At 41.8% G+C, this 17,475-nt stretch overlaps 2 protein-coding genes across 2 annotated transcripts in view; both read right to left on the bottom strand.

Moving 5' to 3' along the window:
- Positions 1-316: 316 nt before the first annotated feature.
- On the bottom strand, positions 317-3,980 carry sox7 (SRY-box transcription factor 7). The gene is made up of 2 exons (XM_023420140.2): positions 3,369-3,980; positions 317-2,275 (listed from the first exon to the last, which is right to left on the bottom strand). The coding sequence occupies exons 1-2, from the start codon at positions 3,598-3,600 to the stop codon at positions 1,284-1,286; spliced, it is 1,224 nt and encodes a 407-aa protein (XP_023275908.1). The 5' UTR covers positions 3,601-3,980; the 3' UTR covers positions 317-1,283.
- Positions 3,981-6,445: 2,465 nt separating this feature from the next.
- pinx1 (PIN2 (TERF1) interacting telomerase inhibitor 1) overlaps positions 6,446-17,475 on the bottom strand; it is a 21,125-nt gene continuing 10,095 nt past the window's right edge. The window contains exon 7 of the mRNA XM_023420141.2: positions 6,446-8,115. Coding sequence (XP_023275909.1) covers positions 7,405-8,115 — 711 coding nt within the window. The 3' untranslated portion in view covers positions 6,446-7,404. The remainder of the gene's footprint in view (positions 8,116-17,475) is intronic.

Below are 17,475 nucleotides of genomic sequence, written 5' to 3'. Positions count from 1 at the left end.
AGTTCCTAAGAATGGCACCCAGAATAAGAATCCAGGAAAACAAAGGACGGTTGAGATGGAGGCGGGTGGCGACGGCTGTGCCTGTTTTACACTAATCCTCTGAACCGGGATGAAATGAAAGCGAGAGGAGACGGATGGAGGATGATGTGATGGAGGGTGGAAAAAGCAAGCAGGGGTGTGGGTGTCATAATGGGCCACTCGGAGTACAACAGCTAGACAGAGCCCGAAATAGAAGAATTAATGGCGTGACACTGAATTCAGAGATGGACAAGTAACACACACCATTTTTCAAAAATTGCTTAGCAGGAGTCCTACGTTCTTGTATTGTTTTTATTTAGGAATCTGATTGTATTAATTATGTATATGAGTGGAAATGTGTTTTATCTGCTTCCACATAATGTCTTTTAAGTGTTATGAGTTATTACCAATATCTCCTGTTTGGGTGTAATAATGAAATAATAAAAAAAAACTTTGCTGTGGTTTTGTCTGTGGGCACATTATCCAAGTAGAACTGCATTAATATAAAAATTGACCTTTATTTTAAATTATTGTCTTTCACAAACCTAAATCAGCATACATTTATAGTTACCATTATTATTTTTCATCGTAGAGGGTATGATTATATATTATTAAGTACTTGAGAGAAGGTATAAACGCCTATTTTTCTTCATTATACACTGTTTTTGTTAAATTGCATAAGAAATGTCCAACTAAAACCTCATTCAATTACAACTACTGAGGTAAGACTCCCAAACTAATGAGAGCAAGAACATATAATACAAACATTCGAATGGAAAGCGTTGATAATAGCATTACAGTTAGCATTTATGCGAAACATCAAAGGACTTAAATTAGCTTCTAAAGAGCATCTGTACACACCTAGGTGGCAACAGTAACTGGAGACATTTACAAGTGGACAACAAGTCTTTTACGATTGTTCTTCTGGTTTAGAAATTTCATGACAACTGGAGGTGGCATACTATAGTATTTTGTGTCTGCATCCCTGAGGTGTCCATCTCCCTTTCTTCATATTCCTCCAATTGCTCTTTGTTCTTTCCTCGGCTCCAGACAATCATATTGCTCAGTAATCAGTTCAGTCCAGGTTTTAATCATGGCGGGATGACATTGCCAATAGGTGCTAAAAGGTTTTGAAATTACACACAGGAGCACAGAAATCTGTCCCTCATCAGCACCCACGTGCAACACCATCCCAAATTTCTTCACCCATTTTAAACCCTGTAGTCTCTTATCAGTCACAAGTTTAATGGGTGCTGTGACTAAGCTTACGAGATGCCATAATTGTTGTAGTAGGCCGCTGTTGCGTCTGCCAGCACGGAAATGAGGCTGGTTTCAGTGGTGCTACTGGGACACGCGGTGGCAGAAGTAGTGGCGGCTGATGCCACCTGGATGTGTCCTGTAACAGTCATGCTGCTGCCCTGCTCAGGGTGGTACCCGGGCCCAGTGGAGTTCAGGTACTGGTCAAACTCATTGCGGTCCACCTCTCCCAGAAGCTCAGCCTGGCTCAGCTGGTCTAGAGTCTCCAGGTGGCCTTGTGTCTCTGGTGGGGGGGACAGCTGACCCAGGTGGCCCTGGTGGAGCCCGTGGTGAAGCTGGGGGAAAGATGAGGTACTGTAGTAAGACAGTGGAGGGCCAGGGATCAGTCCACTGCCTCCTCCGGTTTGGGACATGTGAGAGATGTGACCTATGTGTGTTCCCCCACAGTGGATTGGGGTCTGAGTGTAGTCAGTGTGGTAAGGGGGTGGGCTGCCCATGTGTGACTGATTCTGATGGTGCTCATCTGGACAGGAGGCTGAGGAAGAGCAGGAGACGGAGGAGCTACCAGACGTTGAGTAATAAGAGGGGGGTACATGCTCGTGGTCCATGGCATCCAAGGGGGACATCTCAGGAGGGGTGGGCAGGCCGTAGGGGTAGGTGTCGAAGCTGCTGTTGGAACCGGCAGGGTCTCTGAAGCTTCTGACGCTGGGCAGAGCCGGGCTGGGGCTGGAAAACCCACTGCCGAGACCATTAGGGCTGCCCTCATCTTTGTCGAGGGGGTGACAGAGGGCTCGCTGGTCCGGCAGGGCGTTCTGATCAGGAGCCAGCCCACTCAGGAGGAAGCCAGGGTCCACTCGCTTGCAGATGCGTTTCAGCTGTTTCTTCCGGCGAGGCCGATACTTGTAGTTAGGATAGTCCTGCATGTGCTGCACCCGAAGCCTCTCTGCTTCCTCCACGTAGGGCCTCTTCTGCGGGGGAGTCAGGGCCTTCCATGACTTGCCTGGATGAAGAGGAGACAGACAAATTTTTATTTTAACCAAAAATCCTGAATATGACTCAACAAAGCAGAATGCAATTTAGTCTCATAAAAATTAATAAATACATTCATGTCTGTTTAAATTAAACAATATTAAAATGACCAAACAATTTTTTTTTCATACTCTAACAATTTCTAAAACTAGAGAAATAAATATAAAAAATGTTTTTTAAAAGTTTTAGACCTACAGTTCTTATATGGAAAATTAAGATATGAAATTAATATGAAGGTGGGATGACAACATGTTTTCCTGAATCACACAAAAGACAAACAGCACTTTGAAATAGACTTCACATTAAAACATAATAAATATTCATCAACTTTTTTTAGAGTCTTAATTTCTTTTGCAGATGCGTGACAATTACAAACAAAACAGGAGAGAAAAAGGAAAGAATCATTTCTATGAAAAGTTTGAAACTGCTACCTCACATCCAGCTTCCTTTTCAGCTCAGAATTGTATCAAATAAACTTAACTGCAACTAATGAATTCCCTATTGTACCTATGTTTATAAATGCATATTTTACACTTACATTTTTATTGTATATATTGCTGTTTTTGTGTTGACTTAATGATGATTTCTGATTTGCGCAAAAGGCAGCTTTAGATCTTAACATTAAACACTAATCCATGTGGACGAAACCCAAGGCAAAATTATACATTATCAGCCCTTTCCTGTGGCTGTTCTCTCAGCTCTTTTTATTTATGTGTTGACATTCACTTTTGAATTTGAGATTTTGACGACACATTAATGGCTCTGAAATTATGTGAATTATTTACTTGGTTTAACTTATAAAAAGCAGCAATTAAAAACGTTGTTTTGTTGTTTTTTCTTCAACAGTTTTTAAGTTTATTTAGATTTTAATTCAGCCTACCTTTTGGCGTCTGACACAACCTAAAAAACTTTTGTCAAACAGCCGAGGCCTGAAGGGATTGTAAGTGTGAGGAGGGATTAAAAAAAAGTAGAAAAAATAATAGCTATTAACAAATAATAATGATGTATTATAATAATATCTATATATTAAAAGTTAATTCTTTAAATAACTTTCTTCTTCTCACCCAACATTTTGCTGAGCTCGGCGTTGTGCAGGTCTGGATTTTGAACCGCCAGGCGTTTGCGCTCATCTTTGGCCCAGACCATGAACGCGTTCATGGGCCGTCTGATCCGCGGCTCCGGAGCCTTGTCCACTGGGGTCCTGTGCGGGCCATGTCCGTCGGCAACGTCCCCGTCTCCTAGAGGACACTCGAAGGACTCTGGCCATGACGAGAACTTGCTGATGAGGGCTGCCATCTGCGCGCTCCAAACTTAAGATGCGCCTCTCAACTCTCTCTGTGACAAAAGTTGTCTTCTGTCTCTGTCTCTCTTCTCTGATTGCGGGCTACACACTGCGGGCTAATTAAAAAGCTGGAAAATCACTCTAGCTGCTTTTTAGGAAATAAATAAATAAAATCCAGCGGTGACTAGATCAGTAGAGCTACAGGCTACAGTCAGATGTCAGTGCAGGTTTCAGGAGAGAGCACATTTGCGCTCAGGCAGCGGCTCCTCCTTGTGAGTTATGATTCAGTCTTTCCTGGTGGATGGGGGGAGCGCTTTATATTTGAGGAGCAGGTTCCAGGAGAAACCCCGGAGGACTCTCGGCTCCTCCTTGATTGCAAGTTGAGCCCCGTGAAAGGGAAGAGAGAGAAGGCAGCATTTCAACACTACTAACTACTTAAACCGGCCTCACAACAAAACAACAACTCACACTGACAGATAATGTGAATTCTGTTAAGTCTAACACAACAAAACATGATAATTCAGTTGTTCTTTTTTATTCTTTTTTTTTTTTGGAGCTACTGATCACCAATTACCTTCTTTATGCAGTCAACGTTTGTCAAACAAGAAAAGAGACATCTTTTTCAAACATTGAAGCTTGTGTAGTGGTGACAAACAGAGATTTGGCAACTTCTGTTTTTTTTTTTTCTCCATCCAGTCAACAAGGAAAACCTCCACCTGACAAACTTGTTCTGCAGTGTGCTCAACGACGTTACACAGCAACCTGCATTGGTTAAGTGACGTTTTTATATTTCCACTGAACCACAGAGCCAGTGTGACATGGTCTTCACAAGCAAAAAACACAACACTCGCGTTTAGAAAAAGCCTGATCTTCCTGTTTTCTATTTTTTATTTATTTATATAAAACATAGGCTATATTTTTCTTTTTACATAAAATACTAGCATTATTTTTTTTTCACAGTTCATCTCAAAGCAAAACCCTATTTCTGGAACCTGTGAACACATCTGTGGGTGAGAGGAGAGATAAAACTACTGAACACACACTACAAACAAATCAGTTTCCTTCTGTGGCCATATCAAATCCAGGAGTTCCTGTTGACAGGATACTCTTGGGCTGCAGCCATTGAGTAGCTCACACACTCTGTGTCACACACACTCTGTGTCACACACACTCTGTGTCTCTCTCACACACACACACACACACACACACACACACACACTCTCTCTCTCTCACACACACACACATACACACACACTCTCTCTCTCTCACACACACACACACACACACACACACACTCTCTCTCTCTCACACACACACACATACACACAGACACTCTCTCACACTCTCACTCTCTCACACACACACACACACACAGCTCAAACACTTGCTTCTGATCAGGTCAGATAGTATATCTTGGTTTGGGATATTTATGCAGGAGAAAGTAACCTGAGTACAGATAGGAAGAATTTCCAAGTTTCCTCCTCCAGAGTTAATCCACAGGCAACATGCATCTTAAGTTGTATTACACGTCTTTAAGTTGAGTAGTTCCCCCCAGCACCCGTCAAACTGAAGTGTCAGCTCTATAGCTTTGTGTTGAGACTTGCCCCCCACAGGAACAGGATACGGCACCTGAAGCCACAGATTGTGCGCAGAGCAGGCACATTAGTGATATATAGGGCTGCACTTCCTCTTGCTGGTCTGACGTGGGCCCACGTTGATGAGCAGTCAGTAAAAGTCAGCACTGCAGAACAAGTGTGAGCTGATGGAGGCCTAGGGTCAGTCAGACAAGGCAAAGCAGCAGACTGAAATCCTGTGAGTTTCACATCATATTTGCAATTTGGAATCAAACAGAGTTGGGGGTTTCTGACATGACTAGAAACTCTGTGTGTTAACCACTGTGTGGGTGTGAGTTGTATCAGCCTGCTGTTGTTCACCCTTTCAGTGTAAAAGACATGTGGCTCCTAAAGATTTGAGAAGGGGGCTTGTCTTCATGTACGTGCTGTGGAAGGAAAATTTCCCGACAGCAACACAACTTTTTAGCATTTTTTTTATTACTTTTTCTCTCTCATACATAACCTGCGGTCATACACTTTTAATGTAATTTTCAAAATAAAAGTGGGCAGCATCATTCTGTAGACATCGGATGTCAGTAAATGGTGGCGGTAGATGTTACTTTTACAAGGAAAATTTATTTTAGAATTGCCACATCAGCTTGAAAGCTAATATTTGTGTTTGCAATAGTGTCTTTAATTTTGAAACATAAAAAAATGATAAAAACGATGCACATTTTAATTTAGCATAGCTAAAGGCCCAGTTGGTAAAGCATTTTCCTGATCTATTTTGTACTATTATACCATCTAATCCACCTTCTATACGGACTAACAGGTTTAGTGATAACTTGCTGAGTAACCTCGAGTTGATGACTGTAGTGTATGATGACAAGGAGAGGGAAAAACAACTTCACACCTGAGATGCTCTCAGTAAAAGTCATGTACCAGATTGACAGATCCAATGTCATTTTTTGTAACTGACACCCAAAATAGTGACAAGGAACTCTGTGCTGTATTGATGTGTAAGAAAGGATGGCTGTAGTTTCCCTTTTCCTCCTTTGACTCACACCACCCAGTCATTGCTCAACAAGACTGGCTTGTTAAGAGTTCGTCTGTCAAGTCAAAGAAAAGATTTCATAACCTCATAAATCACATTTGGAAGGTGAAATGGTGAGTGCTGTGAAAGCTGCCTATGTTTACATACAATATCTTTAGATTACCTTTACAGCTGATCAGCAAGAGTTTCTCCACAGAACTCTCCTATATTTTCTTTATACATCCACCTATGAAGAAAAAAAAAAATCAAACATGCACAAGCATCTGGATTTATTTAAAAAGGGATTTGATCCAGGTAAAGCACCAACGTTTTTCAGCTCATAAATCAGATCATTTTTATGTGCTTCTGTTGTTGTTACAAAACTGACTCTGGGTCACTTTAACAATATGGAGAGTTTCATTTGACACTGGGATATCTGTCATTTGAAGATATAGATAAAAAATAAAAATAATTGCCGGCTAGAAAATAAAAGCTATTGAAATTTTGCTTATATATTTAATATGGAAACATACACAACGATGGCATCTACAAAAACCTTATTATCTTAAAGAGGGCTGGTTAAAATAGTCTGTCAGCTTGTGATGTCTGTATTAATGCAGTTTACACATTGTGGGGCCAGTCGAACAGAAAGAAATAAACTCTGAACAGATTAAAGGAATAGTTTAACATTTTGGGGCCTACGTTTATTCGTTGAATGAGAACATGAATGCCTCTCTCTTGTCTGTACAGTAAATATGATGCTGCAACCAGCAGGTGGTTAGCTTAGCTTAGGATCAAGATTGTAAACAGCTAGCCCAGCTCTGACTAAAGGTATCCACCAACCAGCATCTCAGAAAACGCTGTAATTATCATGTCATGTCTTGTTTGTTGAAACAGAACAAAATCCAATGAGTGAAAACAACATGTAGTGGTTTTATGGGCTGTTATGGTATAGTCCTTAGCTTCATATATACTGTGCAGACGTGAGTGGAATCAATCTTCTCATCGAGGCGTCTTACCACCTGCAGTAACGGTTGTGTATCCCAGTGTCTGACACTTTACTGGGCAGCTTGACCAAATATCAAACCTCCTCTCTCCTCACTGAAGCCAAGTGTTCGTCATGGACAGGTAATTAGGTTGTACATACAAATGACATTTGATTGGCGCATGAAAAAGCATTTTTTTCATACATGCGAGCCTCCAGGATAACAGCACAAACTCCTAACTCCACCCTATTCTTGATGTTTCTTCTTCTTTTTCTTGTTCTTTTTGGATTTCTTCTCCACCACGTCCTCCTTGTCCTCTTCTACAACATCGCCCGCCTCCTCTCGAACTTTCTTTCTCTTTTTCTGTACAACTTCTGATTCTGCAGTTTGCTCCTCAGATGGCTCGTGTCCATTTAGTACCTCAGTTTCCTTATTGTGCTTTTTAAGCTTTTTCTTTTTGGAAGGAGGCAGCTCCTCACAGTTCTGCTCCACACCAGAGGTGGAGCTGCAGTTCTCGTCTGTAGCATCTTCGTTTTCTGCCATTTTCCTCTTTTTCTTCTTTTTCTTTGAACGTTCCTGCTCCTGGTTGTCATCATCTTCCACTACAATGGGAGTACTACTCTTGTCTTCTACCATTTCCACCTCATCCGTTGCCTTTTTCTTCTTATTCTTCTTCTTTTTCTTTTTGGGTTCCTCCGTGTCATTGTTGCTACTGTGGATGGGACTGGGTTCCTCGGGTGGACGAGATGTCTCGGTGGTCTCCGTCTCCCCTGGGGATGTTGCACTCTGGGCCTGTCCCCGAGCCTTCTTCAGCTGAGCCATTCGCTGCGCAAAATACTCCTGCATAGTGAGAGTACTCGTCACCGTCTTGGACTCTGTATCCAGTTCAGGAGTAGCAGGAGTAGCAGGAGTCGGATTCTCCTCCGCCTCACCCTGAGAATCACTGCTGTTGCTCTCCTAGACCAAAAACACACACAAAAACAATACAGAGTTAAGCTTTGATGCAGCATTTCAACGATCTACACAGAAATAGACAGCAGACAATGGTTCGCCTGGAAGCTTAAGTGACTGTCAATCAACATGCAGAGAATAACCAGGAAGATTTAAGTGAGTGAAAAGAGAAATAGGATGTCGATGTAACAATAGCTGTTAAAAGGATCACCTTAAAATAAACATCCCGGACCTGTCACACCTGACATTTTTCATCTTTTTCTTAAAACACTATGTAGGTCCACACATCCAGCTGTTTGTCCTTGCGCAGTCAACTCCTTCACTGCTCTCCCTCTGCAACAGCTCCTTGATAGTAAAGCAAACTCCAGCTGAGATTTGACTTTTAGATTAGATTAGATTAGATTAGAATAACTTTATTTATCCCACAACAGGGAAATTCATTTTCCCACCAGAATGCAACAATATCTGTGTCTGATGAGGGAGAGTCTGACAAAAACATAAGTGCTGACAGCGTTCAGGAGCCACTTCTCAGTTCAGAGTGACAACAGTTCACTTCCTGATATTTAAAGTGCATCAGTATCAGCAAATTACTGAATGATTTACTGAGCAAACGACTCCCCTTTAACACGGTCTTCAATTAAGAACATAAACATCGACAACAATTCATTGCTTGATCCTTCAGAGCTTTTCGGGGAAAACCTGAATAGCAACACTTCAACAGTTCTGTAGTAAATACAAATTTGGTATTGCTATGATTTATTTTCGGTGTTGACTTGGCTCAATGTTTTTTTTATATATATATATACATATATATATATGAAATCAAATTCAGTGGTGTTTCTTTATCTTTCAGGTTTTATTCCTCTTGCAGGAAATGCAGGTTTCTGGTGTTAATATTGAGACATGAGACCTTTCCCCTTGTTACATGACATAATTGTGCAAAGATAAAAACAACTCATGCAGGTGTTAGCTGCTTATTGTAACTGCTGTATGTGTGTCTGCCAAAAGAAAAAAAAAAAGACATGAGGTGATCCCTACACCAACATTGAAGGTTAATCACGAGGAAAGAGCAGCACTCATTTGTTTTGGTTAAACTATCTCCAGTCTAGGGATGTGAAACAGTCTGGTCACCAACTCATCTCTCCGACCTTTAGGCAACACATTAAACAGTGCCAACTTCACAACTGTGAAGCACAACACGGTCCAGGTCCAGAAATGTACAGCAGGAACAATTTGTCACCTCACCCCTGTGACCCATTTGTCTTCATTTTCCTAATGGCCTACTCAATGCATAATGATTCGTCCAGAAGAATACAGAAGCTCCTCCTGAGAATCGCACTAAACAATACTGCCGCTCTGTGTATTACCTCAGAGATGGCCAAGTGGACGGCATTTTTCAAACCCTACAGATGAGAGATAAATTGAAAAACACCGTCGTGGCGAGTCACCTCGTGGTTTGGCCTTTAAGCTTTTACATGCAGATTACACTGTTTTGACCCTCAACGCTGATTGAGATAGACAAGCTAACTGATGGTTAGGTGAAACAATGTGGATGTAGATGCGAACACGTCTTGTGGGACCTAACAAACTGAAATACTGACATATGCACTGGGCTTTGTCCAGGGCTTTAAGTCTACTATATCTATTTGGCTAATAATTTGGTTACTTAGAAAATTCAGGATTATCAAAAGTGTTGTTTCTTTTAAACCAGCCACCATGGACTTCTGTGAAACCCTGCAAGCTATTTGTCTTAACCCACTAAAAGTCAATACATTTCCATAAAGGAAACTACCATTGTTTTTGCAATCTGATATATTGATTAAAACGGTAAAAAAAAAAAGATTGCTCTGCGAATATACCACAGGCATAAATTCTCTCTCTTTAGGCTTTAAATTATGCAAGGGAAACAACATGAAAGACTTCAACTGATCCGACTAAGTATTACATATCATGATTACATCTAAAGCGGATGGATTCGGAAGCCTCACACTGACATGAGGCAGATGATTGAAGCTAAATGACAGGCCAGGTGTTAAAACTGACTAACAGAAGTTTTCTGCCACCTCAGACCTCAACGAGAAAGAACCCCAACTTCTAACAAGGGGGATAAGGCCCTTCAGGTGAGGTGCCATTAAACAAAACTTTCCAACTTCTCAGAGAAAATCTATACTCCCTGTTACTGCACAATGGCATCCTCTCTGCTTGGGAAAGTGGAGATGGGGCTTAGAGCTGACAGCGCCAAACAACATGTATCTGGGATTTGGGAAGATGGCTGGGGGCCACTTTAGAGCTGCCTGTGAAATTACTCTCAAGAGAGGGAGAGGGTGAATGAGCGGGGGGGGGGGGGGGGGGGGGGGGTGACTGAGAGAGAGAAACATCTTCATCAGGGGAAAGTGGCTGCAACTTGGTATGTGGTTCATCCTCACTGCCTGGGGATCTCCATTAGACTCTGATCTGACAGGGGGAAAGTGCTGTGCTGAGCGCAGGCTGGACACACACATACAGTATGAATATAATGTTACAGATCCAGTCAGTTTTACTGGCAACCCTGGAGATTTTTGTTGGCGAAAGCTGAGGGCAACGTGTCACTAAGACACAACTCTGCAGTAATGCTTCAGATCTTGTTTCCCTATTTCCAGGTGTGTGTTGTTTTCTCTGGCCTGTTACCAGTCACCATTACTGTAGGTATTCAATGACTGCGAGTGCCATGGCACGTTGTAGGCAGCAGGCACAAGTCGATATGCAATTCCCATCATAAGCTTCACAATATTGACACAAAAAATAGCAATCACACTAAATTTAATATCAAATGTCTAAGGCATGCAGGATTAAAATATTATCACCTTTAGTGTAGACCTTTGTCAATAAAATGGTGATTGGATGAGCCATCACTGTCTATCAAAGGCTAATTTCAACAAATCAGATTCTGCATCCTTCCCATTTTTTTTCACTACCAACAGAGCCAGTTGGTTAATCAAATTCCTTCTTTTAGTGAAGAAATACTCTCTAGCTCTGATATAACTGATGCTACAGAGGCATCTCCGTGAACCTCTTTACGAGCCGCCACTGTTGCTGACGTCACACCTAAGACTTGCCCGTCACTACCAGCAGTTCCTCCCTCATAAGAAACTGACTGGTACAAACGACTGTGGTTTAGCCACAAGCTAATAGCCTGGAGTCTGGCAGGATGGATTCTCCTTTGTGAGAAACCCAGCTTCCTCACAAGGTTAGGGATGATGGTAAAGGCTAAAACATGTAACAGTTGCAAGTAGTTAGGAATGTAATGTCAGTGAGGTGACTCAATAATCTCAATAACTACACAGAAATATCTAAAGTTTGCTAACATAAGCTACTGGTCATACCAGACCAAGTAAGGCTGTAGAAGAAATACACCTCAGTGTATTAAGTTAAGCAAAGGTGAATATTATTCCTTATGAATTCAACCTTCTTTCCAGAAAGTATATATAAAAAGTATTTGAATGTAACTACCATCTACATCTCAAAAACGGACTTTACCATTTTACAAAACCTGTTTACATAATTGCTGGAATAAGGAAAGAAAGACTGAAAAACAGTAGTCCCAGGCTAGACCACAGTGGGGTTGACGCGTGGAGGGTTGGAGAACACACCTATATCCAGCCGTGTCTACTCATCCTCCTCCTCCTCCTCCTCCTCCTCCTCCTCCTTCTCCTCCCAGACCCAAAACCCCAGGAAAAGGATGCGCTCAGTGCACTGTGTGCAGGTCTGAGATAAGGCTCCTTCGGCAGAGGAGCGGTCTGGCTGGCTATCGAGCCCTTCCTGCTCCGCTCTCCCCCCTGGCGGGGGCTGGGGCTGGGCAGGGAACACAGGGAGGGCCCGCAGAGGGTCCCAGAGAAAAGGAGAGGGTGGGAAGACATTCAACAGGCCGCCTCCTTCAAGACACTCCAGTTCTATCTCTCCCTGCTAATGTAGCCAATGGAAAGCCAACGCTGAGACATGTGCCAAGGTGCCAAGATAGGGAGGCCAACATATTCAGGAGGAGAGTCAATCAAGCCAGCAGAGGATGGTGGAGAAGGTTTACTAAAGTGTATGTGAAACTTTTTTAAACACAGCAAGATCAGCCAAGAAATTTATTCAATTAACTGATTACTGACTAGATCTGAAACCTTTATGAAGCAATAAAAACTGCTTAATCATGTCTATTTGTAAAGAGAGAAAGAAACTACAGAATTAGTACTTGTAGGAAATGTCCTAATGAAGTCTTTTTCATGTATGATCTCAATCCGAGGTCTTTTAGCTTTGCCACTATTTTGCTAGCCAAACGCAGTGCAAGTTTTTCTTGCAGTTTTTTCTCCAATTCTCCAGTCAGGTGCCATTAAAATACAGTAGAAGAAGAAGGTGGAGGTGAAGATTTAGTTTAGTTTGTTTCCTGTTAATTGAAGAAACTTTGCAGCTCTCCACACAGGTCTGATGTTTTTGCTGCTACTCCGTCTCTTCGGTGAAGCAGAAGCTTGAGTGGGCTTTTAATTAAGATTCCTGTATATCATGATTAATCATTGCACTTTACCACATTTCTCGCCTCAGCTAGGTCTAAAAAGATTTGTTGAGATTTTTCCCCATTACTGGCAGTTCCATTCAAATCAAAAAATGTGGATGGAGATCCACCAAACGGTTCTACTAAATGCACGGATCTGTCCTTCGATTCTGTGGATCAGCACAGGGCTTCCCAAATATTTTCACCTTATTAAAGTCTAACAAGTGGGCACCATATGCCATTTGCATTCATTTCTGTTTCAAATTAAATTATTTATCTGAGTAAAATAAGGAATCTGAAGACAACGATCCAACAACGATCCAACTCATAATGAGCACGTGATTTTTTACATCATAGACTAACTAGATTACAGACTGTTGAGAAAAAAAGATTTAAAAATGCTAAACACAATGGGTAGCTGCACCCCTTATCGCTATTAATAATCATACTCAAATCACACATTAAATCCACTATCTGTTTGTTAGCACGAACACAGCGGTCCTGTAAAAATGTGTAGTACATCGCTGGTATTTTGGCAGCCCCATACTGCTGATGCAAAGATAAAACCAGTGAATGTGGTTGCTTACAAAATGAGTGTGAACAGGGGCTCATAACTCTACCTGCAGTAGTGGAGGGTTTTCATGCATAGCCCAACAGACATGTAGTACATTACTTTTTTTCATAAAAAGTTAAACAGACTTAAGATATTAATTCATACTTTGATCTGATTGGTTTATTAGTTTATTTAAGACTAAAATACAAGGTGGGAAGTTTACTTGTTTTAGATTTATTAAGTTATTAAAAAAGGTAAATATGAACAGTTGAGTATAACTAATCCACTTTTCAAGGTGTAAACTCACCTTCTGGCTCACGTTAATTAGCATTTGACAAAGCTGCAGTTGCTCATTTATTTTCTTAAAAACTGCCTGTTTGCATTACTTCCTTTTTTTTTTTTTCAATAAATTCTAGCCAATATTGGTTGGGTCTGTAATTGCATGAGTGTGCCCTCATTGTCCTGCCACAATAATAAATTTGGCGATACTCAAGGTCTATGGATCAGGCCCTGATTAGCCAGCTGTCTCTCCCTGATGAGCACACAGGTCCAGCAGCCCATCCTTCATGAGCCTGATGTGGGCGGACAGAAAAACAGGTGGATACCTTATTTTCTGGTAAATAAGCAAACTGTTCAGTAGACATCAATATTTTTTAAGTAACATCACTGCCTTCAAACTTATCCTAATATTTATCTTCTTTTTCTCCAGAAATAATGTTTACACAAAGAAACAAAGTTAAAACCATAAAAGGATTAAATGCCACACACGGAAGCTTCCACAAACCAATACATTTGCTAAAGGAATACTTTCTCTGTGTAGTTAAGACAAAACACAAAAAAAAGGCTTTTGAAAAATTGCGCTTTGTGCCCAGTACGGGAACGTTTATCATAAGCAACAAATGAAGACAACATTATGCATGCAGCGTGACTACCCTGTGTTTGTTCAATACTGCAAACGCTTGCCTACAAAGCCCTCCTCAAGAGCATAGGGGTCCCCCCACCCCAACCCCAGAGAGGGAAGATACAGTGATTATTTTCCCCAGCTGTGATTTATTAGATTAAAGAGTCAGTGATTAAACGGTAGTCGGTGGCTGTAAACAGCCGAGAGGGCTGGAAAATCTTTGGGCGGTTAGCTTCACCAGGCCGTAATTACCCTGGCCCCATGTATTCTAGCTTAGGCTCGTAACTAAGAGACGGACGCCCTCTTTTTCTTTTTTTGTCCTGCGCTAATCTGTAAGTGTCAGCGAGCTGGCATGGCCAGGAGGGAGCAGTCCACACAACTGCCAGGGAGGTAGGTGGTAAATGTGTGGTGTGAGTGTGTGTGTGTCTTTGTAGAAGAGAGGAGGGGGGCCTTTGGCGGGTCTTGATATTTTCAGCGGTAGAAGCAAAAGGGCCTGTCAACAAACATGCTCAAGAAAGGGAGAGCTCTTGCTTGGGGCAATTAGATGTTATCTGAGAATGAATTAGAGCTCCGCAGCTTCACAATAAGCCAAACTCCCTGCATGAGTGCACTGGCCCATTCAAACTGCGCCAACCACACTGAGACAACGCACGTTTACACCGGCATCCCTTTTCAACAGATCAACACTGCAAGGTAATGGACAACTGAGCCAACAATAAACTCGCTGCTTTGGTGCCGTATTTCTATTTATACTGTGAATTAAACAGAGCAGTGGGCCAGTGTAGAATGATCCTGTTAGTGTAGACAAACATACACTTAATGCTGTGAAGAAAATAAGCTAAAATAAAATAAATCTGCTTAAAAATACTTGAATATATACTGTAATAGCCACATGTAACGTTTTCCAAGGCAACAATCATCAGCTTCCATCCTAATAAAGGAAGTCAACACGTGGAAAAATAAATAGCTTTAAAAAAAAAAAAGCATATAAAAAGTCAAATGTTTGACTGTCTGTTACTTGAATGAAGTTGATTGATTACATGATTACATCAACCATTAACCACGTTAACGGAAACATTTTCATGCCTCATCAATAAGCAATAACCATCTGGATGGAAACAGGATGAAAAAGTTCAACAATGCCTCACGTCATTGTTCACAGGCCTTAGTAGCAACCTATGAATCCTATAGTGGGTACTAGAGTTGCACACCAGAGTTACACAGGATTTCTGTACTGACAAACACATTTTGCTTCTGCGCTGTCAGCAAAGAGCAGAAGATGCCTTGCCGACGCATCTGCCAAACGCTGAGGCCCCAACTCGCGTTGCCCCGGCTCCATGTTCCTTAAGATGGTGGTATCGGGGGAGCCCCTGCTGACGCACGATCCTTCATGTGGACGACGCGTGGGCAGGAAAAACTTGCAACAGGTGCCACCCGATGAGGCCTGATCCTCGGCCCTTTGTGCCTAAGCAGGAGTGGGAGTGGGAGAGGCCGCGGGGGTCACGCTGACCCGAGAGCAGTGTGCGCCATACCAACTGTCTGACTGGAGGGTTCAGACGTCAAATTAAGATTTGTGTTGAGTTATACTCAACCATTTTTCTTTCCTGTCACATTCAGGGAGTATCGAGCTAATGAACTGGTCAATTTCAATGTTTCTAACAGTCAAATAGTTGTCACAGTTAATTCACCACAAAACTTAATTCTTTCTGTATAGATATCACAGTTATATTTACAGTACTGATTAAGAAGTTGAATCAGTCTCCATTTAGAGTTTAGAAAGCAAACTGAAGAAAATTCAGTAAAGGCAGCACCGTTTTACACAAAGGAAAAAACTATTCTGGAAGCATAAACGAAAAAACATCATTTTCTTTTCATTCAATATTCAAAATATACATTACATTTTGTTTTGAAAAATGTGGCTTTAGACAAAAAAAAAAAAAGATAAAACTGAATTTTGTCATTTTGAACAAAAAAGAAACGTAGAAGAAAATGTAGGTGGAAAAATAAAACTATGGCTTGTTTCCACCTTTCATCTGAGCTGGCGGCTTTAAAAAATGACTAACTTTTGTTGATGTATGAATCGGCGGGGAGTCTATTTATCAGCAGGCCCTCTGCGGTCGACCGCTTGGGTCCCTCAAGTCACAAGCCGCGTCGCTCCCCTTTGACTGATTAATTAGCCAATCAGAGGACATTTTTCACTGGGCGGCAGAATGGTTTATTTCAGCTAATGCCGGGCTTTCGAGCTGAGGCCCGCTGGAGCCTCGTCGGCTCTTTCGGCCTGCCTGAGTGGCCGGGCAGAGGGGCAAGGGAGATAAATCAAGCTGGGCTGGCCCTCCATGTGGTTCCCCTAACTAAACCCCCTGAGGAGGGCACGGAGAGCCGGGGGTGGTGGAGGAGTAGGAGGAGGAAGGAATGGGGGGGGGCACAGGACGGCCAGGGGCACTGCTTGCCCGCCGATAAGCACGGGGAGCACAGGGCTGCCAAAGTGCCTTCATTTAGAAGTGGCCGGGGCTTTTTGATATCTCGGCAGAGAGAGCCTGTCGTTTGTCATGTGGTGAGTAATTGTGTTGAGGGGCGCAAGAGGAGGCAGGAGAAGGAGGGGGCTCGCGGGCGTGGGATGGGTGATGGATAACAGAGAGCCGTGTAGATGGACAGGTGCTCCACCACAGCTTGATAACCCTCACTGGTCAGGGAGTGTAAATAATGGTTTTAAGCATACATTTTCAGGTGGCTACATGAATGGGTGGAATAGATGTCATCCAATCATCCTGTAAACAATGTTACATGAAAAGTAAGGTGTGCTAAATTCAGAAGGCTACACCTGTTATTTCAATTTGTTAGGTATGTAGTTAATCAACACTTCTTATCTCATGCTGCCATGTGTATAATTATCTTTACTGTGTACAATAGCACAACATTATGCTACAAAATTAATTAAGTTCTGTCGCATCAAATTTTCAAGTTGTAACTCGAGTGAGTTTTAAAAAAAAAAAACAACCCAATTTGTCTGTTTTCTTCAGCTTCCACATGCACCTGTAATTGAAGAATATCAAAAGAAATCCTTGCACATTTTACTGTCATTATTTTTCCTATCACATATTAAAAATTGAAAATTAACTTAAAAAGAAATACGATTTTAACGATGAATACAGGTATCCAGTCAGGACGTAAGATTACAAAGCAATTTTTTATCTTAACTACTTTAAAGACAACTTCAGGTTATATCTAAATATAACCAACTAATACAGAGGGGTTTATAATCTGTCCCATCTGCTCATATGTTCTTTTCAACACATCCAATGCTGCCTTTGATGAACAGAGGCATGTGGGACTGCTGTGTGTGTGTGTGTGTGTGTGTGTGTGTGTGTGTGTGTGTGTGTGTGTGTGTGTGTGTGTGTG

This window comes from Seriola lalandi, unplaced genomic scaffold (genome assembly GCF_002814215.2).
Source record: "Seriola lalandi dorsalis isolate HSWRI2012SDOR001 ecotype SW California unplaced genomic scaffold, Sedor1 jcf7180002054619, whole genome shotgun sequence".
Classification (NCBI taxonomy): domain Eukaryota; kingdom Metazoa; phylum Chordata; class Actinopteri; order Carangiformes; family Carangidae; genus Seriola; species Seriola lalandi.
This window is presented reverse-complemented; position numbering and strand designations above follow the sequence as displayed.